This window comes from Pelophylax lessonae, assembly GCF_965119305.1.
Source record: "Pelophylax lessonae genome assembly, chromosome: 10".
Taxonomy (NCBI): domain Eukaryota; kingdom Metazoa; phylum Chordata; class Amphibia; order Anura; family Ranidae; genus Pelophylax; species Pelophylax lessonae.
Window position 1 is genome coordinate 47,794,104 of NC_138777.1, and position 22,790 is coordinate 47,816,893.

General features: G+C 42.6%; 1 protein-coding gene across 28 annotated transcripts in view; it reads right to left on the minus strand.

Moving 5' to 3' along the window:
- MADD (MAP kinase activating death domain) overlaps positions 1-22,790 on the minus strand; it is a 188,998-nt gene that overhangs the window by 74,971 nt on the left and 91,237 nt on the right. For 18 of the 28 annotated variants that reach the window (XM_082270080.1, XM_082270075.1, XM_082270091.1 and 15 more), the window contains 12 exons: positions 20,978-21,213; positions 20,730-20,886; positions 20,055-20,158; positions 18,970-19,163; positions 17,071-17,333; positions 15,624-15,772; positions 14,168-14,269; positions 11,955-12,014; positions 8,484-8,589; positions 5,470-5,656; positions 4,495-4,645; positions 4,018-4,227 (listed from right to left, as the gene is read on the minus strand). In XM_082270080.1, coding sequence (XP_082126206.1) covers positions 4,018-4,227; positions 4,495-4,645; positions 5,470-5,656; positions 8,484-8,589; positions 11,955-12,014; positions 14,168-14,269; positions 15,624-15,772; positions 17,071-17,333; positions 18,970-19,163; positions 20,055-20,158; positions 20,730-20,886; positions 20,978-21,213 — 1,919 coding nt within the window. The remainder of the gene's footprint in view (positions 1-4,017; positions 4,228-4,494; positions 4,646-5,469; positions 5,657-8,483; positions 8,590-11,954; positions 12,015-14,167; positions 14,270-15,623; positions 15,773-17,070; positions 17,334-18,969; positions 19,164-20,054; positions 20,159-20,729; positions 20,887-20,977; positions 21,214-22,790) is intronic. The other 10 variants (XM_082270090.1, XM_082270073.1, XM_082270089.1 and 7 more) reach the window with 3 other exon arrangements.

A 22,790-nucleotide genomic window follows, 5' to 3' on the forward strand; every position in this document is an offset into this window, starting at 1 on the left:
CGCCTTTAGCAGCCGTGTAACCCAGATGTGACGTCATGGATGCCGCCTCCGAGTTACGTCATCAGAGACCCAATCGAAGCCGCATTCTGGCTTTGATCGGGACTCCATCCAGCCGACGGACGTGCCGGCTGGTTGCTCAGGTCTCTCGTGGGATGGGAGACCCAGGCAGAGCCACAGAAGACGGGGGGGGGGGGGGGGGGGTCCCCTCCCGCTCGCTGGGGTAAAGATCAACCGCCAGAAAGCCGACCGCTGGCTCTAAAAACCGGTACCGGGGTGATGCCTCTAGTAGGTCTACGTGGCTGGTCGTTAAGTGGTTAAACTCTTTGTCCTGAATGGCAATCGTCATGTCTGGGTAAACCAGGCTCTGCTCATTACCTGGCCAATAACTTCATTCTGTGGGGATGTTTTTCAGCGGCAGGAACTGGGAGGCTAGTCGGGATTGTGTGAAAGACGAATGCAGCAATGTACAGAGACATCGTTGATGAAAACCTGCTCCAGAGCGCTCTGGACCTCAGACTGGGGCGAGGGTTCATCTTCCAACAGGACAACGACCCAATGCTTACAGCTAAGATAACAAACGGGACAACTCCGAATATCCTTGAGTGGCCCAGCCAGAGACCAGACTTGAACCCAACTGAACGTCTCTGGAGAGATGTGAAAATGGCTGTGCACCAACGCTCCGCATCCAACCTGATGGAGCTTGAGAGGCAAAGAAGAATGGGAGAAATTGCCCAAAAATAGGTGTGCCAAGCTTGTGGCATCATACTCAAAAATACTTGAGGCTGTAATTGGTGCCAAAGGTGCTGCAACAAAGTATTGAGCAAATGCTGTGAATACTTATGAATAGGTCATTTTTATTTTTTAATAAATTTGCAAAGCTTTCTTTCACATTGTCATTATGGGGTATTGTTTGTAGAATTTTGAGGTAAATATTTAATTTAATCCATTTTGGAATAAGGCTGGGATTATCCCAAAGTAACAGAACCTGTCCGTGCCTGTAAACATGCATTCAGTGACTCACGCACCCAGCTGCTGCTGCTTTGTGTCCCTCCAGCCTCTGACAGAGGCTTGCACATTGGAAGTATTTCCTTAAAAATTGCACCGTTTGCGGTTGTACTGCGCATGTACGGCGTGCTACGTTGGGATTGGGAGCGCCTTTCAGATTGGTTTTACCAAGGGTCCGGATTCCAGGTACCATCCCTTTTTAGTCTTTGCCTTTTTAGATGGATCTGATTGCTATTCCCCCTAGAGTCAGCAATCTTTGATCAGGGTATATAGCATAATCATCTCTTCTTTAGAGAAGACATAAAAAATGGAGAGTCTCTCCACCGTGACCATCACCTTTAAGACACTGGCAAAAAAACTGAGGTACTTCCTGTATAGGAGGGGTTATATAGGGGGACTTCCTGTCTGATTGGTTGCCAGTGTCCATTCACCTGAAGGGGGCGTATAACCCATATGTAATGAATATGGCTCTGTGTCCCGTGATGTACGATAAAGAAAAGCCCCCTCTATGCACACCTAACTTTCCTAGAGTGATAAAAAGACTGAGTTATCAACCCGTAACCAAGGTTGAGTTCTTGACAGAATCCTTCCTTCATCTATTTGCTGTAGGTTCCTTTAATTTGGCCCAATAGCCCCTTTATTGCTACATGAAAAACATATTTCTGTTGGTTTGAACATAGAACTGGTTGCGCAAACTAGCTGCTTCCAAGTTCAATGATCATTATTAGGAAATATGTAGAAACATCAATTGCAGAGAAAACTTCAAGTTAAATATATTAGGAAGACAAAGAATATGAGGAGTGCGTCATATGAAGTTTCCTCTGTTTGTTTTGGACTAGTAGTCAATTTATATTTAAAAGAATCTATCAGGTTCTTTGCCTAACACTACTACTGAAGTACAGGCTCTCTAAAGTTCCTACAAGTATTCGTTTGTAAACTTTCTAGGAATACCAGTTTCCCAGCTGAGCCTCTGCATTCCAAGGCCAAGCTGTATACAGGGTTTGATTCTTGTCTGGACAAATATAAAGCCCGGTCCTCTGCCTATCTAAATTTTGCTGCTTTATAGTGCAGGAGGGGCTTAGCAAACAGAGGGAGAGTTAACGACATCTTAACCCGAAATGTAATGTAAACTCCAAGGCATCACAAGTGCCTCAGTTAAGCAGATCTGTAATCTGTGCCTCGGTTAAGCATTATCTGGTAGGATCCAAATCCATTTGGTTGAGCAGGAACTGGACAAATTCAGATCAATCTATGAGCAGCCTGGTTGTACTGAATTGATCTATCAACTTCAGTATAACCAGCCTGTGTTTTTTTTCCCCAATCGATCACTGCCAGCGGCTATAGCCTGCAGTAGAGATCATTGTATTCTGTCAGATTATAATAGTGCAACAGGAGGGATTTCTGACAGCAGCAGGAGGCTTTCAGAAATCATAGCATAGCAGGTGGAAAAAAATCAATTTTCCTTCCTTCAACCTGTGGTTGAAGGAAAGAAAAAAATTGCATAAGGTATGGCTTGCCTAAAAGATAAGGTTGATCTGATGTCCCAAGGCCATCAAATATTTATCAAGGGTCCTGCAGCAGCAACTGTGCAAGATTCCACATGAGTTTGCCTGTAAAATCTACTCACTGATGGAATGCAGAAGATGCTGCAGTACCTGGAGGACAATTGATCTTTTAGAAAGAATACTGAAAACAGAAAACATATTAAGGCTTTCACCTCATCCCCAATATTATAGCCTAGTGTTTTTAAACTGTATCCACCATTTCTTTTGGTACAGACCATCAGTGATGGAAGTAACGGTGTTTTAGTAAACGGCATTACTTAACGCAGTTACTTTAGAGGGTAACGAGTAATCTAATTGACTACTCGTCCCCTCAAGGTAATGCCATTGAAATTACTTCGGCCGTGTTACCGCAACTACATCTACCGCCACTAGGTGGCAGTAGTGTAATTCCTCCTCTTCTCTATGACCGAGGCCGGCGCTGTCCGCAGCATTGGTCTCCGTCGATGAGAGAGAAAGCGAGAGAGAGGCAGCAGCACAGGCCTGGAGGAGGACGACAGAGCAAGACAGACCCCAGTGTGCTGGGTAGGCCAACACCACCACCACCAGCAGCCAGCCACCACCACCACCAGCCAGGCAGCACTGTAGCAGCACAACAGGTACCAAAAAACAAAAAAATAAAAATAAAAACTCAGTCACAGACAGTCAAGACAAGAGGACTCAGACTCCCACAGTGCGCCACACCACCACCACCTACCCACCCTATACACCCACTGACCCCTATATACACCTGCCCACCCACCCTATACACCCACTGACCCCTATATACACCTGCCCACCCACCCTATACATCCACTGACCCCTATATACACCTACCCACCCATGCTATACACTCACTGACCCCTATATACACCTACCTACCCACTCTATACACCCACTGACCCCCAAATACACCGGCAGTGTACCACGCAGGTACCACAGTCCCACTCTCAGCAAATACCACTCAGCAAATACCACGCAGGTACCACTAACCAAATACCACGCATACAAGGGGCATATAAGTTATTTGATATATTTGATTTTTTTTTTTTAAAGTAACGCAATAGTTACTTTCCCTGGTAATTAGTTTATTTTATACTGATGTAACTCAGTTACTTTTTGGGAGAAGTAACTAGTAACTATAACTAATTACATTTTTTAGTTTACATGACCAACACTGCAGACCATGCATTTTTCAGCTACCTGCCCACTTGTTTTTCCATCTAACAATTAAACATGGATTCAATGCCATTAGGACTCAATATGTCCTGTCTAGTTACCAGGGAGGTAGAGGATATTACAGCTCTAGGACAGACAAAAAAGGAACCTTGAAGGACAGCGTGACCATGAGTTGAAACAGAGGACAGTAATGGGGTGCTGCAAGGAGCGAGCAGTGATGTCGGTGGTGGGAGATGCGGTGATACCCTGAGAGCTTTGCCTCATGTACCCTTTACTTCTGGTCAATACACACCAATGGAGGCCACAAAATTCTCTTCCTTCAGACTCCGTGTATCAAATTGTCGTGCCCCCCGACCCGCGGAGCCCGATGGGCGGAGGAGGAGCTGCTGGGGGGGCAGCTGAGGAGTGGGTCTAGGCTCTCCTCGCTGAATGGTGACAGAATCCCTAGACACAGGCGTCACAGTGCCATCGGCAGAAGGACTGTGCTTCCTTTTCTCAAGTTCTTAAAGAGAAGGGTGAAGAACATACAAGAAAGAAGAAGGAAATTGAGGGACAGTGAAGAATATAAAGACAAAAAAATGATGTAAAGGTACAGAATCAGAAGAGGAACAGCAAAAGGGGGGAAAAAATAGAATGTTATTTAGTAGATTGAACACAAGTGATAAAAGAACAGTCTAGATAACAAAAAGTACCCTAAAAAGAATAAAATAAAACACATTGCACAAGAACACACTACCCTGCTAATTAGTACAGACACAGTAGGACATACCTTTATTGTAATAATGCGTGTGAGCAATTTCCAATAGACTGAAGACACTAGCCATGCCCCCCAGGCCTGCGTTGGCATAAGATTGTTCCAGGCTGGATACCGTACACTTTAGCATATCCAGCATGCCCTTGTATACTTTCCTGCTGATTTCCTACAAAATGACACAGAGAAAAGAATGAACTACTGAAAGGCATATTACAATACCTTTCTATAGCAGTCTACACATGTTAATCTGATTCTATCATCTCTGTACATTTGCCCTCAACTACGCAGTGTCCAAGACTAAGCAGACTATTCAAAATACTGATTAAAATCGTATAGGTGCGAATGCTTATGATTCTTGTCGTCTGCAGAGAGACCACTGCTTCCACACAGAAAGTAAGTCCTTCTCTACAGCATGCTGGCAGAGAACAGAATTTCCTACTGAGGATGTAGCGGCTTTCTAGGGAAAACCAACTGTAAGACTCTGCACACCTTTTGTTTTGATTACCTGGAATGTATTTAACCAATTTAAAGCAGAACTAAAAGCTCAAACACCCACCTATCCAACAGTCCCTCGCCAGATCCAGCATCTTCTTCTGAGTGCTGTCTTCTGGCATCTTTATTAGCAGTAGGGATTATGACGTCACTTTTGTGCATGCACAACAGCTAGTCATCCCAGCACTCAGAGACAGGCCTGGTGCAATACAGCTCAATTTAGTACACTGCAGACAGCAAGCTGACAAGTAGAGACATTTTAGTGCAGAAGAGACACAGTGCATGAATCTTCTGCAAAAAATGCCTGCTCACTGTTTCTTACAGCAAAACTTCAGCTCTACTTTAAACTGAAGGTCTAACCATATTTTATCTTTCACATATTGTTCTTGAATTTCTACCAGAAGCATTTGTACATAAACCAATGTTGACATCTACAAGTTAAAAAAAAAAAAAAAAAAGGACAAAGAAAAGAAAAAAAAAAAAAAAAAAAAAACTTACCACTTCCTGAATTACATCATTGCGAGCATCCTCTTCTGTCTGTATGGACCTGTTCAGTTTGCTCAGAACGAAGACACGCAGTTGCTCGCTTTCCAATAGGCGGCGCACTTTTTTCATGTTCAGCCAGCCTACTCCTTGTCCCTCTAGGACACCCATTGCCACCTCCTTCAGAAACTGCTGGTTCTCACTGCAAAGTTAAGAGAAAAAAAAAAAGTAGAAGGCAAGTCAAAAGCATATTCTATCTAATTTGTAAAAGGAAAGGAGGTCCAAATTTCCCTATTCTGAAGTTGTTCTGATCCGGTCACATGATCGGGTCCCAGCGCCAGCTTCAGTGTAGAGGAGTGACAGCCGACAACAGATGCCCATAGTAATCCTATGGGAGACGTTAAGGAATAGGCTCTGCAGCCGTTATCTGTGATCTCTGCTTTTCACTGAAGCTGACTGCTGGAGAGATCATGTGACCAGACCGCACCGACTTCAGAATAGCCAAGCATAGTCCTCTTTTGTTTTACAGGTTAGATAGAATAGGCTTAGAAAGTGTGAGGGAATAGATTTAGGCTTATGTAGGTTTTGATTTGCCAACCATGGATGGATCAAATCTCGGTTCAGCAGGCACCGGCCAAGATTCGATCTATCTTTGAGCAGGTGGATTGCTGATGGTTCTACTTATCAGGTTTTTTACATGCGATTACTGCTGGCGGCTTTAGCCTTTAGCATTAATCATTGTAATCTACCAGCCGGGAAGGCTCCCTGCTGGCAGAACACAATAGCACTGCGGGAGGAATTTCTCCATCAGCACTGACTGTGTGGATGGAGGAATCAAGCGACTTGCTTTTCTTCCACCTGTGGTAGAAGGAAAGAAAAGTGAATTGTCTATGGCTTGATTTCATCTAATTAGTTCTACATCTCATCTTTTTTTTTTTTTAAAAAGCACACATCTGAGAGGTCCAAGTGTTATTTATAAACGTGTGGCAAGTCTCCCCAAGATGCCATGCTGTTTACAGACTTCTGCTTGCTAGGGGTGCAAAACCCTCCTTGGAAGAAGTAAAATGTTTCTTTCGAACAAAAGATTTCTATTTTGATTGTGCTGACTCAGGTTAAGTTTTAACCTGAATCAGGCTAAATTCACATGGGTGGGCAGGGGAAGCTGCAGGCGAGAATCAACGTATTCTTGTCATTTAAACGCTGCATTCACACAGTTTGTGGAAACAGTAGTTGCGGTCAGGGACGTCAGACAGATCTGCATCCCATACAAATTAATGGCAGGCACACCTGCTGCTCCCAAGCAATTCCTCTTCTGTAAGCCTCCGACCAACCCTGGACATACACCGCGTTTGGCCAGGGAAAGCAATTCTGCCCACAGATAATCAGCCAGTTTGTACATGGCCACAGCAGAGTGCAGCTGCAATAAGAAGCGTCTTTTACCCCCTCTGCCAAACTATCCACCTATGCAAATGTAGCCAAATGTAGCAAATGCAAATGTAGCCTTAGTGTCTTAAATACATGAAAATGTTGGGTCTCCAGAACAGGATTTAAGGGAAATCTCCAAAAACAAAAACGTGCCCTAGCAAACTATAGATACAAATTTTGGCTTTAGATCTGCTTTAGGTTACTGATGATTTCAGCAGAACTCCTGGCAAAAAAGGTAGACGCATAGAGGAAAATACAATTGTACTTTGTGATATGTACACAGCCCCATCACAATGCACAGGCAGATGGTTGACACCACTACGGATTTAGACTGTAGAAGGAATACAGTGGTGTCATCGATCCGCCCCCAGCCTGCTGACCTTACAATGAAAGAGCAGCAGCGTACAGATGAGGCCATCCCTCTGTTTATGCCATCTCCTATCAGCATGATCAATATCAAAACCAAAAGGACAATGACATTGTGTGCAAAACGCATCAGTGGCAGACTTCCATCTGGCTGGAAATTAGATGTCTGATTGATCTTGCCTGGTGTCAAAGTTTGTTGTGATACAAAAAAAAAAAAAAAACACTCTTTGTCAGCACATTTGCTTTCTGCACACCTAAGGGCTCATTCACACACAGCACAGTGACTGGAAGAACCACTAGGGCACAAACAATTTTTTACTATGTGCTTAGTACTCACTGCAACACAGCACGCAGGTCCCGTGGGCTAGGATAAAATGGAGACATGCTGCACTTTATCAGAGCGTACAACTAGGCACCCATGTTGCATCAAATGAAAACAATTACACTGCCCCCTGTTTTGTATCAGCCCAAAACTGACAGTTGCCGGCACACTAAGAGCATTTACCATGCAGGCAGTGTGAATGGGCCCTAAATGGCATCAGTGCTGCCACTACTTCTAGTCTGGGTGCTGCTGTAGAGAACAAGAGGTGGGTTTATGGTTTATGGCCAATTTATGAAACTCCCACTAGTTGGAAAAAAAAAATAACACCACAATGTTTAATGATGCATTATTGAATATATTAGCCGGGAATTCAGTTTTAATTTGTGGTGCCAGTTTTTAGTGCAAGCCTTCTGTAACCAAAATCAACACTGACCTATGACTGTTAAAGAACATGTTTAGGTTAATGGTGGGGAGAAGAAAGCAAGAAAGAGGACACCATCACTGCCAGAGTAACAAAAGCTATCGGGACAAGAGACAGGTTTTTCAGCCTTCTTGCTCATTTTACCCAAACAATAGATGGCACTCACATATACTTTGACAATGTCACCCAATTCAGCTGAAAATGTTGATAATCTACCAAGAGACGCTGATCTCATCACTGTACAAAATTGTCCACTTTTACAAAAAAAATGATTCCATTGTCAAAAACAAGTATAGTTTCTCTTGTGACTTAAATATCTATCTTATTTTAGATACAGACGACCAGTGTACACCTGTCAGCCACTGTCAGAACTCTTTTGCATACTTTGTCAGAACTCTTTTGCATACCTGCTCATCCCACTATTACTTGTATACTCTTTTCTATATAAAACATTTGAAATACAGAATAACGTTTTCCATAAAAGTATAGTCTTACCTGGAATTATTAGCTCTACCCTGTGGGGAAGGAGATTCACGCTTTACTGTAGGGCTGTGCTTTATAACAGAGGATTTCTGGTCTACCAGAGCACGCCTGGTGCTGGCTGCAAGGGAAGAAATGAAGACGATGGAAGATTACAGACATTCAACAATATACAACCAAAGTGACAAAAATCTAGAGAGAGAGTATGAAAGTGAAAGGTACAGCATAGGAAAAAAAAAGTACTAAGAGGTGAATTTAAAAATCCAGATTTCTTCTTTCCATGAACACACAGTATCCCTCAATCAAAGATCCTGAAACAACTGTCTGTGTTGCCCCCGAGACACCAATGAAGAATTTTCAGGGCATGTGGCCAAGTTCTACTGCAATCACTACCTATGGTGTGCTTATACCTTGAACAGTGAGCTTCCATCCATGGAATAGGTCAAGTCTTGCTGCTCTCCAAGGGAGAATCTAAACTGCCCTCCAGGATCTGCAGTAAGCCTTACCCATGGCGAGAATCAGCCTCTTTTCACAATATAGCTATACTGCTGCAGGTAGGAGAGAAAGGAATATGGAAGGAAAGTGTAGCTACATTTGTTTAATAAGTGCACCAAACAAAAACTGTTTATCCCTCCAAAATCTTTTGAACCGATAATTTCTGAAGCTCTTTGCCTCTCTGCTATCTCTTGGAATTGTTGCCAGCTACCTCTATTACCAGAGCACCTTGCGCACATAAATAAAAAGGAACGGGGGGGGGGGGGGGGGGCTACATGCTGTAGTCCTAAAATACTTTGTTCTAGATCTAGGGTGACCTAGCATTGGCACCCTACAACAGAACTGTGTACTTGGCATAATCGCCCGGTTAAATAAAAAAAAAGTAAACATTCAACATTCAAAGGATCAGTAAGTAAAGCCGAGTACACATTCGTTTTTTTTCTTTTTTTCAAAAACTATCATCTACGGTCAGAGCCTCTATACTAACCATGTGAGGTTAGTTCAGCGATCCCCAGTTGCTGAGCTGTTGTGTTCCGACAGGGGGACGCGTGCCTCGCCCACCCCCCTCGCCAGGACACTCCAATTAGCACTCTCTGCCATTGGCTGAGAGCTCTGAATGGGAGTCGGTCAGCTGCTAGTTTTCCAGCAAGCACGTCCAATAGAAGCCACCCAAACAGACTGACATACGCACAGGCTTTTTTTTTAACCGGTCGTTGTCGCTTGGCATTCGGCCATGGTGTACGGGGCTTTAGCTGCAATATTTTGCATTTTTTTTCTTGGATTTAAAAGATCATAGATAGGGAAATCCAGGAGTTACATAGGCAATACTTAACAAAACTTTTCTGCTTTAAGGTTTACTACTGCAACATCTTTTTATTAGATACATTGTGATTGGCTGCTCCTGAAAGCCACAGCTTCCAACAGTGTGCCAATTTATGTTTACATTTTAAAGTAGTATTTCGGGAAGTACCCAATATTATAATTGATCTCTCTCCCATCGTGATGACATGCTAATACTAAGTGCTAATACTTGTAGTGCCGTTCTAAGCAAAAAAGGAAGAAGTTATAGTCCCGCTGGTACTCAGGAATGGGGTGCTGGTGAAAAATATCACCATCCAGTAGCGTATAGCATACTTGAAAAAAAAAAATTACCCTATCAACCCTATTCAGTCTATCTGGTTAATGTGTAAAAGCTGGCCTCAACTTTGCACCACTCCACATGCCATGTTCTCCGACATGTTTCACCCCACCCACCAGGGCTTATTCATAGAGGTAAATGGTAGAGGCAGGATGGATGAACTTCTGCATCACTGGCCGTGAAAATAAGAAGGTGAACATTTGCAAGTGATTAAGGTAATGAAGTGAATAAATGAGAAATGGGGGAATGAAAAACTGAAAGAAAAGCGGACAATATGCAGGACGACGATATAAAAGAAATTGTGAGTGTTGAGGAATAATGCTGAAAAGTAATGCAAAATGGATAAATGTGAAATAAGGATTAAAAATGAAACAAGTGAAAATTTTTTTAGTGGAAATAGAGAATAAAAATTAAGTGATGATCATAAAAAAAAATGTAATGTAGTGATGACAAAGGAAGAACAAAAAAGATAAATCAGCGAAATAAAAAAATGATGTATGGTGAAAATGAGAAGAAAAGTGTGCATGATATTGGTTTGTTGTGAAGCAATGGGTAAAAATAAGGGATTTTTTTTGATAAAAATAGGATACAAAAGAAAAAATAGTAAGCTTATTGATGCCGTCACCACTCAAGTAATTGGGCTGTTGTCAAACGCTCTCTCTTCTCCCCTGCAGTCTGCACTGGCTGACACAGGGGAGATCACATGATCAGGCTGGAGCAGCCAGACAATAGGCAAGTATACAGATTTTTCTACTTACACAGGTTAATTATAGGTGTTAGGAGGGGGGAGGGAGCTATTTTAGGATTAGTAAGATACAGTATATCTCAGTATATTCTACTTTAAAAAGCACTGTCTGGAAGTACCTGTTACAGCTAATTAGTGTGGCAAAAAAATGCTACCACCCGTCTACTAAAGAGATCAAATCATCAGCTGTGAAAAAAAAGGCGGTATGCCTGAGCAGCAACAATCAATGGGCTTATGCCCAGCGAAGAAAGATTAACTGGTTAAAGCAGAATGAATGAATGAATGGCCTCCCCCCCCCCATCACTCCTCTATCTTAAAAGCTCTGGCATATGCGCCTTTGCACTACCAGTGATTTCCAGGTATCTAGGATGTTGAAAAGACCAGCAGCACATATGACCACACACGGGAGTATTTCTGCACGTGTGCACAGACTCTGCTAGGTTCTTGCTGATGGTCGCTTTGGATGCCCAACTTCATAACTCACCACCTTTTTGGATTGCCATGATGTAGCTCAAAAAAAAAAAAGTTAAATAGTAAAAAACATAATAAAAATTGCAAACATTACGTGTTGGGGGGGGGGGGGGGTAATTAAAAATAGTTGTTGCAGGGAATTTATTTCCACTTCATCATAGATGGTTTACTCTGACGCACTAAGTTGAAGCTGGTGTAAAACCGTGGCAAAGTATTCCAGAGTTCATTGGATTTGGGTTTTCCCTTCCATACTGTCAGAATGAAAGAGCTTTCGGTTACTATGGGCAACACGGACGGTTCTTTCGCACATTGTAATCAGCGAACCCCACTGAGTTCTGGACAATTTCAAATTCACCACTCAGAACCAAAATATTAAAAGTAAGAGTAAAAAGGTTAGAAAGAACATGGGTGGGGGAATTATCCCGGCTACCCATGACCTGTAAGAAACATGGACGCCTGATAATGCGGTCACATGACTAGAGGGACGTGACCAAATCTATAAAACAACCACAACAAGTGACGACCACAAGGCACTGTGTGTGAGAAATGGTGACCAACGAGAAGCACAAAATGGTAGGATGATAGAGAGGATGATAGGAGTGGATTAACATGCAGAACTCATGCTACAAGCACCCACCTTCTGCAGGGGCGGGACCGGAGTCTGCAATTATCTCCATTATAGTATTTAGCCCAAATACTGGGACGAAAAATGCAAGGTTAGTGGCAACCAATCAAATCAGTCAAACAGCTGAATCCCTAAAAGACTAATTTCCTACAGGGATTGGTTTTCTAACATCGAATAGTTAGTTCTGCAGAGAGAACTACGGGGTAGACAGCAACAACATAACATAGGGATGCGCTAGACACATCAATGCAAGCCCTATCCTAATCTGTGCCATGACTTATTACCCAAATACTAGATTACTGAAACTAAAATATCCACCATATTTAGCACTACAAATGTCAGGGCTGGACAAACTTGACAAGGCACGTTTGTTGGGGCACTTACAAAAAAAGTCACCTGGTGCTTTTGTTTCTCAATGAATATCTAGTGCGTTTAAAAGAAGTACATGCTCACTAGCTCCCACAACCTGTCGCTTGGCTCCTAACCTGGAGTACATGGTGCTTGAATTGGTCTACCCCAATACATTATATAGCCAATTCTGTGGAAAGCTGACCAGGAGCTATATGAGCTTGTTGCACAATCCATTACAAAAATCACAGGCATTAATATAAAATTGGTCTCCTTTCACAGCTATAAAAAGACATCCACTCTTCTGGATGGTTTTGGATTGCGTCTGCGGGAATGTGTGTCCATTCAAACAAAAAAAAAAAGCCTTTGCAAGGTCAGGTACTGACATTGGATGTGAAGACCTAGCCTACAATTGCCATTCCAGTTCAGCAGGGTTGGTGTAGGGGCTCTGTGCAGGCCACTTGAGATCCACCACACAAAACGAATCAAACCATGTCTTTATGGAACTGGCTTTGTACACAGGGGTGCATTCAGGCTGGAACCGAAAGGCTTTCCCAAAATTGTGGCCACAAGGTTGACAATGCAGTACTGTCCAAAATGTCTTTGTATGTAATGCTTGTCAATAGAGACTGAAGGCTCGGTGCTTTATTCTGTGCAACAAGACATGAAATGGAATCTCAAAGCTCACAAAATGTGTGATGGTCAGGAGTCCAGAAATGTTGGCCATATAATGTACCTCCCATCTGGACGTCTCAATATATTTGACTAGGTGTGGACACTTACTGTTTGAAATTTAAAACCTCATCCCGCAAGGTGCAACGAAGGGGCAGAGCCCACGAACCCAACTGATGAAATGGCAAATGAGATGGTCAATGGTAACCCTGTACCTGCAATACCTGAGTGGGTTTTTAAAATACTGTAACAAGTCCCAGACTATACAAATCAAACCAAAGTTAACTTGGATGAGTTTATATATCCACACTGATAAAATAAAACACCAAACAATATTTGGGTTTTGTGTAACATTTTATGAGCTCATAATTTGTTTTCCAATTTTTTTTTTTTATGAATAAGCCCCATAAAAAAAAAAAAAAAGGTACCAATGCCTATGGATGGTTCCTCGCAATACCAGCTTCTTCTACTAGGTTACACTGCAGGTGAAATCTAAAATCACAACTCAACTCATGGTTACCCAACGAGGTGAAATTGGTTTAAAATAGATATCAATTGGTGGCAAGTAGGCCTTTGATTTCATGCTGAATAAGATATAACCATGGTGTTATTCTGCGAGAACAGCTGCACAACGGGTAGAGACAAGCCACACACAGAAATAGGGTATTGGGACCCGTGTAACTTAATCCAAACAACCTTCACACAACAGCACACCTACATATGGAAAAACAAGCACACTATCGCTACACAAAAAGGGAACTGATCTTGGAAGCCTCTGAAAGCTCAAGATCACAAAGAATCAATACCAACCTTTTCCTAAATCCCCTGCCACTTTCTGCTGGTCTTTGACCCCAAGTGGACGGAGCATGCAGCAGATAAAAGAAAAAAAAAAAAAGGAAAAAAAAGGGTGGCAAAAAAAAAAAAAAACACAATAGTGATCACACTTGACTACACACAAAAAAGTCTACAAATAAAACCAGGGAGAGATGAATGAGATCATGGAATGATTAATGTAACATGAGAATCCCAAACACTACACTTACATTACAACCAATCTCATTCCAACATCCACATTTCCAGTTGAGGACACTTACCTTCCCATCGTAGAAAGCTGCTCTGTCTATGCATTTCCTGACCCAAAGTCCTAGGTACTTACCTTACAAGCTGGGATACAGACTACTTCCTTGTTCTAAAAGGATGCTTACCTTTAAAGTTTGGAAATGGGGTCACTTTATCTCGCCCACTCTTGGTCGGAAGCGTCAAGCTTGACAGACTGAAGCTACTGCTATGACTTTTATACAGATTACCTGGAAAAGGAAACAAGGGTTTTTCCTAGAGCAAAGCTGCATTATTATTCAAATCAAATTACAGCAAAAGTCCTGTGTTTAGTTTTGAGAAAAAAAAAAAAAAACTGTTAGATTCGGTCGGAGAGGCTGTACTCCCTGCGCAAAATAAGTACAGCGATCTCCCCCACTGAGCTGTTGTGTTCTGATGGGGGGGGGGGTGGCCCCCCGTCTGAACACTCCAATCAGCGCTCTCTGCTATTGGCTGATCAGGAGTCGGTCGGCTGCTGGTTTTCTAGCATCCTCGGCCGGCTTCTGTAGATTAGACCGACATACTCAATCATTTTTTTCTTTTTTTGAACCGGCAAACGTCTCCCAACATTCAGCCTGTGTGGACCCAGCTTAAAGTAATTGTAAAATTTCGTTTTTTTTTTTCTCGATTAAAATAACAAACAGGTCATACTTTCTTCCTTCGTGTAATGGTTTTGCACAGGGCAGTAGAGATCCTCCTTTTCGGGTCCCTCTTCGGCTCTCCTGGTCCCTCCCTTCTGTTGAGTGCCCCCACAGCAAGCAGCTTGCTATGGGGCACCCGAGCTGAGGTACCGCCTATCCATTTAGACAAGAGCTGCCATTTGGCCCCGCCCCTCTCTACCAATTGGCTGAGTTTGATTGGCAGCCTGTGTCTCAGCCAATCAGAGAGAATCCCAGACAGCTGAGGCACTCGTGGACATCACTGGAGAGAGAGGGAGCTCAGGTAAGTATTAGGGGGGCTGCAGCACACAGAATGCTTTTCATCTTAATGCATAGAAAGCATTAACATTAAAAAAAACCTTCTGACTTTACAAGCCCTTTTACAGTAAAACAATATATATATATATATATATATATATGTTTTGAAAGAGTTTGAACAACAGAGCGCGCCAATAGCAAAATGATGTGGGACTTAGATTTGGTTTGTTTCCCTCCTGTTTATCAGGGGGTTAACTAGATCATCCCTTGATTGCTTGCATTGCTCCTTCTGAACCCAATTTGCCATAATGAACTAAACGGGGGAGGTGTCATGGGTATGTAGCATGTCCTTTTCTTATATATACCCTGGGTTATGTCATGTACTTTTGTGGCTCTGATTAAGCACTGATTTAGTGTGAAACATGTCAGCCTTTTTATCCTGTACCCATGCTGTATGGATTTTTCTTTGAAATAAACGAGAGTTAATTGGAGACATCTTTCTTCACTGCTATGCATTATGCATTTTGGGCCGGCACCCATTCATCACTACATTTTGAACAGAGGTATTATGCAGTGGCTCTATCTGTAGCGGTGATCACCTTTGTTATATACAAACTATATTTTACGGTTTTTGCAGCAGAAAACTTACTGGCAAAGGACATGATGCCCCCAAAGCTATCATTATTGCTGCTATTGTTTGAAACCGTTGAGGTGGGAGAGCTCCCTCGAGAGTCTGTTTCTGCATCAGAATCGCTGGCCAACTTCAGGCTATTCGGGCGAAGCAAAGGCTTCTGGGACCTAACACAGAAAACACAGTAATGAGTAAATGACGCATCAGTATTTTTTGCTAGAAAATTACTTATAAACCCCCAAACATTATAATATATATATATATATATATATATATATATATATATATATATATATATATATATATATATATATATATATATATATATACCAAACATGTCATGTTTCAAAACTGCGCACGCTCATGGAATGCATTGGTACTTAATCTCCATAGGAGACATGTAAAAAAATTCTACAGGTTACCAGTTTAGAGTTAGAGGAGGTCTAGGGCTAGAATTATTGCTCTCGCTCTAATGATCGCGGCGATACGTCACGTGTGGTTTGAACACCATTTACATATGTGAGCTCGGAGGGACGAGACCCTTTTATTATTTTTTTTTTCTTTCTTATTTTACCTTTTATTTTTACATTGTCCCTATAGGAAAAAAAAAATGTTTGATCACTTTTATTCCTATTACAAGGAATGTAAACATCCCTTGTAATAGAAATAAGCAGGACAGGTCCTCTAATGTGAGATCTGGGGTCAAAAAGACTTCAGATCTCACATCTACACTTAAAAGCAAAAAAAATAAAAATGAGCCCTTTAAGGCCGTTGGGAGGAAGCGATTTATGGCATCGCTCTGGTTCTCCAAGGTCAAAGAGTCAAGTGGGGGCTATCTTGGCCTCACTTGACTTGCTGCCTAGGACCCGAAAGGACTGGATCATTTTCCCTGCTACCGACGGCTCAGGTAAGCGGGGAAAACGACAGGGAAGCGGCGGAGGGGGGGGGGGGGCACCTCTACCGCCGCACATAAAAGTGATCCTGCGGCAAATCCGCCAATGGGACCACTTTTATGGGAAAGAGAACCGCTCACCGTGTAGGAAAATACAGAGGTTATGGAAGCTATCTGCTCCCATAACCCCGGTATTTAACATCAAAATACCGACGTAAAACCGCGGCAGTGGTTAAAATATTTTGAATAGTAATATCTGAACTGTCTCCTTTTTTGTAAAGCGCTGCACAAATGTTTGCCAATATTATAATAAGGGTTAGAACATCTTCCTGGTTTTCATGTCAAGAGATAAAGATTCCTAGGCTCCTGACATTAAGCCCTGCCTCAAATCACTTCCCTTTCAAATGTTAGTCTCAATGGGCAGTAGAGGCCGTGCTCCTGATCACAGTAGCTGGCTGAGATTTAAATTATATAACACGAGTGCCAAAAAAGGCACACAGGGTTCCTTAAAAAAAGAAAAATTCACAGATCAAAAAAACAAACAATCAAGCACGTCTAGACATTGGCTCTCACCGGGTGCCATTAACAGTCTGGTTAAACATGGGTGTATAACTCTCTTCCCGTTCCTCATTCTCCTCCTCCGGTGGAAATCCATACTGGGGCTCAAAATAAGGATTGTCATACTCGCGCTTTCGTGCCTCTCCCCCAACAACAGATGCTTCACTCTCCCGGCGTTCCATCGCCAGGCGGGTAAACGTGGGTGTCAGGGTGGGTAAGTGATTTTGCAGCACACCCAAAACCTTCTCATCTGGTTCGGCAGAGTCAGCAGATTCTTGCTGAAAGGAGGATGATTAAGACTTAATTTGTGCTAGCGTTCACAATGCAAAGCATTTATTAAAGTTGGATTAATTGCAATAAATACTGACAAGACAGAATTACAGTACAAGGTTCCTTCCCTTACATATACAGAGCTGTCAGGATATATTTGCACATTGGCAAAGTCAAGAATGAATAAAAAGCATAAACCATAAATGACAAATTATACACTGCTCAAAAAAAAAAAAAATCAAAGGAACACTTTTTAATCAGAGTATAGCATCAAGTCAATTAAACTCCTGGGATATTGATCTCATTAGTAAGTAGCATGGGGGTTGTTAATCAGTTTCAGATGCTTTGGTGTTAAGGAAATCAACAAGTGCACTAGATGGACAACAATGAGACAACCTCCAAAAACTGAATGGTTTCACAGGTGGAGGCCATCAACATTTTTTTTCTACACTCCTCTTGTCTGACTGTTTTACACTAGTTTTGCATTTGGCTAGGGTCAGTGTCATTACTGGCAGCATGAGGCGATACCTGGACCCTATAGAGGTTGCACAGGCAGTCCAACTTCTCCAGGATGGCACATCAATATGTGCCATTGCCAAAAGGTTTGCTGTGTCTCCCAGCACAGTCTCAAGAGCATGGAAGAGATACCAGGAGACATCCACCACCACGATTCTCATGTCTTGAAACAGTTTAGCTAAAATACCAAAACTATTAACAAGATCCAGTGCCATAATAAATGCAAAGTAGCTTAAAGTGGCTCTTCCCCCTAGGAACAAAATTAAAAGTCAGAAACTACAAATACTGTAGCTACTTAAAAAAGAAGAAAAAAAAAAAAGATCCAGGGATCACCCAAGCCAGTAATTCACCGGTTTTTAGTCCCCAGGGCCGACCGTGCATTTACTATCTGGTCTCCGACAGTACACAGCACACAACAGGGAAACGCAATAATGTTAGTAACTATATACTGCTGATGAGAAAAGGTATTTAGCAGTTTATAGCAGTCCTGTGACTTCTATTATTGTCTCATCAAAGCTTGTAGGAGGAGTGTTTATTCTCACCTGACTGCCCTATAAGGCTGCAGCACCCCAACCCTTAGTCTGGAAAGTGCCGATTGGCCCTGTGCTGATCACATGCACGCTCCCAAAAAATAAAAAACAAAAAAAAAAACCTCTAGCAATACACACCAAACTGAGCATGTGCAGAGTGCCCCCAAGGCTCTGTTCTATCAGCAGAACAATAGGGGACAGTAAAACAAGGGGAGAATCAGAGGAAATCAAACAGCCTTTTTACACAATGCAGGGGATTAACCCCCCTGGGTTACACAGCGAGTATATCAAGCATACTTTACTGCATATGCTGACTGATTTTACAGTTGTGGGTTTAGTAACACTTTGAATGCAGACAGCCGGCTGTATTTCTTTGTGGCTTCACAGTCGGCTGCTTTGCCCTTTATGAATGGTTCAGTAGTTTTCTGGGACCTGTGACGTGTCCCAGAAGGCTGCAGGTGTGGGGGGGGGGGGGGGGAGAATGTCCAGTGTATACTCCGCAGTCATGCGACTGGACACGTGAGGTGGTATCTGTCAAACCCCTACCAAAAAAGGCAGGGAAGGAGGATTTTGGGTGAGGTTCTGCTTCTAAGCTCACCGTGTTGGCCCCATGGATGACAGTACTTGGACTGCTGCTGGCAGTGGTGCTGGAGCCTGAACGTGGCTGGTTGTTGTCAGGTGAGTTCTCGCTGTCGGGAGCAGTTTCCTCCACCTCTCCTGAGTACTCCTGAAAATCATCAAACTCCACTTCACTGGCATCTCCCAAGGCAGCATGAGTCAGTGGATCCACATCTACAAAGAACACAATCACCATAAGCCTACATCCAAGAGGTTATTTTTGTTTATTGAAGAGAATCAATAAGCCATAGTGCAACTTAAAATGGTTGTAAACCTCAGACATGAAGTTTGAGCAAAGCATATCCATAGTCTATAGTGTGTACTTGTCTCAATCCAGAGGAGAAAGGGAGAGGGAGTTAAAAAACAATTGAAATGGGACGGGGATCTCCAGCACACATCCTGTGATGCACAGCCTCAGGTATGTTCACGTAGGAAAAGGGGGGGGGGGGGTATAACCTTCCCTCCAGTCAGTACTCCTCATTCGTGAGGAGAGCAATTTCAGCTCAACACTGTCCGGAATTCTGACAGCTCAGATAAGCTTAAGACCCCGTTCACACTGGGGCGACCTGTCAGGCGACCTGGTCGTCTGCCATAGAGAAGCTGTGGACCCGTTCTAATAGGAGCGACACAAGTCACTCCGACTTAGAAAAAGGGTCCGGAGCTTCTTTGGCGCGACCTGGAGCGAACTGCATTGACTTCAATGTTATGAAGTCTGTGCCGGCCGCTCCGAGGTCGCGGTGCGAGCTGCGCGCCGCGACCTGTGATGTCGCCCCGGCAAGTCGGATCGCCCCAGTGTGAACGGGGTCTTATTAATTCTGGACTTTGAAAGGATGTAGAAAAGACTTCAAATAAACAGGTAAAACATATGTCAGAGGCTTGGTTTCATCTATGTGTATCACATGGGGCCAGTCAATTCACAGGGTAAATGTAAGGGTTTACAACCACCTAAAAGTTACTAACAGCAACCAATCATATTTAGGAGCATTCTTTTTCAGAAATAAAGAACTAGCTTTGTGTTAGCGCCAAGTACTTCACGTTACTAAACTCACTTATCAGAATACTCACTAGGTGTGTCACCATTTATGTCGCACTTCATCATTTCACTGACAAAGTCGCCAAGAGAAGAATAAGAAGAGCTGGAGTCATCATATTCCACGCTGTCACTGCCACTGAAAAAACAGTACAGGTAATAAAACTTAAAGTACTGCAAAATCATAAACAGATAAAAAAACAGCTCCTTGTTATGAACACCATCACTGCACTGAGTGGCAAAGTAAGACAACTCAAATACTTTCTTAGATCATGAGAGAAGCCTGGGAACAATATACTTTTTATTCATATTAGAGCCCATTCACACTAATCCGACTTGGACCGCGACTTGTCAGCCTGACAAGTCGCGGTCCGTCGCGTCCCATAGTGTAGTACAGGAACGGTTCTAATAGGAGCGACACAAGTTGCTCCGACTTAGAAAAAGGGTCCTGTACTACTTCGGGGCGACCTGGAGCGACTTGCATAGACATTCATTTTATGAAGTCCGTGCAAGTCGCGCTGCACGCGTCTTCACAGGTCGCCCCGAAGTCGGATCCAACATAGTGTGAACGGGGTCTAAAGTGATACTATTCCGATTGAAGTAAAAACTGTTTCAGTGATTTAGGTAAATAAGGAAAAACATTATTACAGTACATTCCCTATACAGTCCAAAAAAAAAAAAAGGAGGAGAGAAGGCAAAATGAAGCAGACCTGTCATCAGTGGGATCTGAGTCACTATCCCTCTCTATAGGGACACTGAGTGCTTCCGCCAGCTGGGAGTTTGCATCATACACACGATAATGGATGGGTTGCAGCTGGTGGGCATACCACTTTGGCTTATCTCCAATTGAAGCTGGGTCAAACATATCTGCAGGAAAAGAGATACAATGAGAAAGACTCTGAAAAAAAGGGGAAAGCCGGTGCGAAATCCATTGACAGAAGAGCTAAAAGGTGCTTACTGTTGTGTATCCTTTGAAAGGCGAAATTAGTGGGGTTGAGAGACCATTCTCCAAAAAACTCCACAGCCTGTGTTCTGGCCAGCTTCTCAGAAAAGTTGGAAGCCTTGGGACGTGATGCAAGGAAGGAAGAGGACTGGAAAGCCACTACAGGCCGGGGGAACAGACGCAGAGTGCGGGTATGCAGCTGGAAACCATGCAACATGTTGGGAGAATTAAAGAATCGGACCATGGCAACCCTACCATTAAAAATAAAATTAAAAATTGATTAGAATGGAGACAAGTAATTGCAGGTATACATAACAGATAATTGTAAGGACAATTATAGCTTTTAAAAATTGTGATTCAAATAGACTGTAAATGTGAAAGAAAGGTTAAAGTGGTTCTAAACCTAAAAAGTTGACTGCATTAAGGTAAAAAACCTTCCAATACTAGTTTTCCCCCACCCTCCTCACTAACACATATCCAAGTCTTCTATCCATCCAGGGCTGTGCATCATCTTTCCCCTCTTCCTCCTCTCGCAGGCTTTGCTGAAAGTAATGGGAGCCATAGGCTCCTGCTGCAGTCAGTTAAGTCCTGTGAGGAGAGAATGGGGGGCGGAGGAGAGGCACGTTGTGTGCGTCTATGGACGCAAGCAGCCTGGCTTGGGAGCGAGCTTGCATGTGTTCCACCATAGCAAGTGGCTTGCTATGAGGGCATACACAGAGGAGGAGTGGGCAACGCCAGTGGGGGACCCCAGAGGAGGAGTTAAATGGCCGCTTTGTGCAATACCATTGAACAGAGCAGCTACATCTAAACCACATTTTTATTTTAGAAAAAAAACACTTGTGGACTTGTGACAATAGCCTAAAAAAAACAAAAAAAAAAAAAAAACAAGAGGTCGGCCCAATAGATTCATTTTAATACAAATACCTTAATTAATATTTTATAAAGCCTTGATTCTATGATTATAGATATAGATTATAGATATAGATATAGAGAGAGAGAGAGAGAGAGAGAGAGATAGAGATATAGAGATATATATTTATTTTTTTTCTTGCACAATTAACTGGCTTTCAGTTTACAGAAATTGGATTATTAAAAGATGGTTGGTAGGAGTCACAAACAGCAAATAGCTTTGTCTTATTAAATAAGCCCTAATATACCACGATATATTCTCAGAAGCTAATAGTGAACATTTTGTTTCTTATCAAAACGGTCTTAATTTGAGATTCAAAAACTCTACTGGGAGCTCCTCGTAGGTCATTAAAGAGACCGTGGCAGTAATCACTCCAAGGCATATACGCGCAATTAACTGCCTTGATTGCACAGCATATGAGAATACTTACAGCTCTAATTAAAGAAACTTGGTTATAAATAGCAATAAAATGGATCTCCAGCCAATATTTGTTTTTGCATTGGATAGCGTAAGGGGCTCCTCAAACCCTCCTACGGTTTTTTTTTTTTTTTTTAATATCTGTGTCCTTGTTGGGAAGATTTTCCTCACTCAGTATCTTGATCATGGGTGTCACTGGGACAGAATGGGAGACAATATTGAGGATGAAAAATGCAAGAAAAATCGATTTTTGACTTACCTGTAAATTACTCATCTTGGAATATTTTACAGGATTTTACAGGATACAGGACTGGTATTATAAACGTCAAAAATCGATTTTTCTTGCCTTACCTGTAAATTACTCGTCTTGGAATATTTTACAGGATACAGGACTGGTATTATAAACGGCTTCCTTCATTTAATTGGATGCAAGCAATATGGAGTGATCAAAACACACAGGGGAGAGGGACCTGTGTCCTATACTATACTCAGTGTGACCCT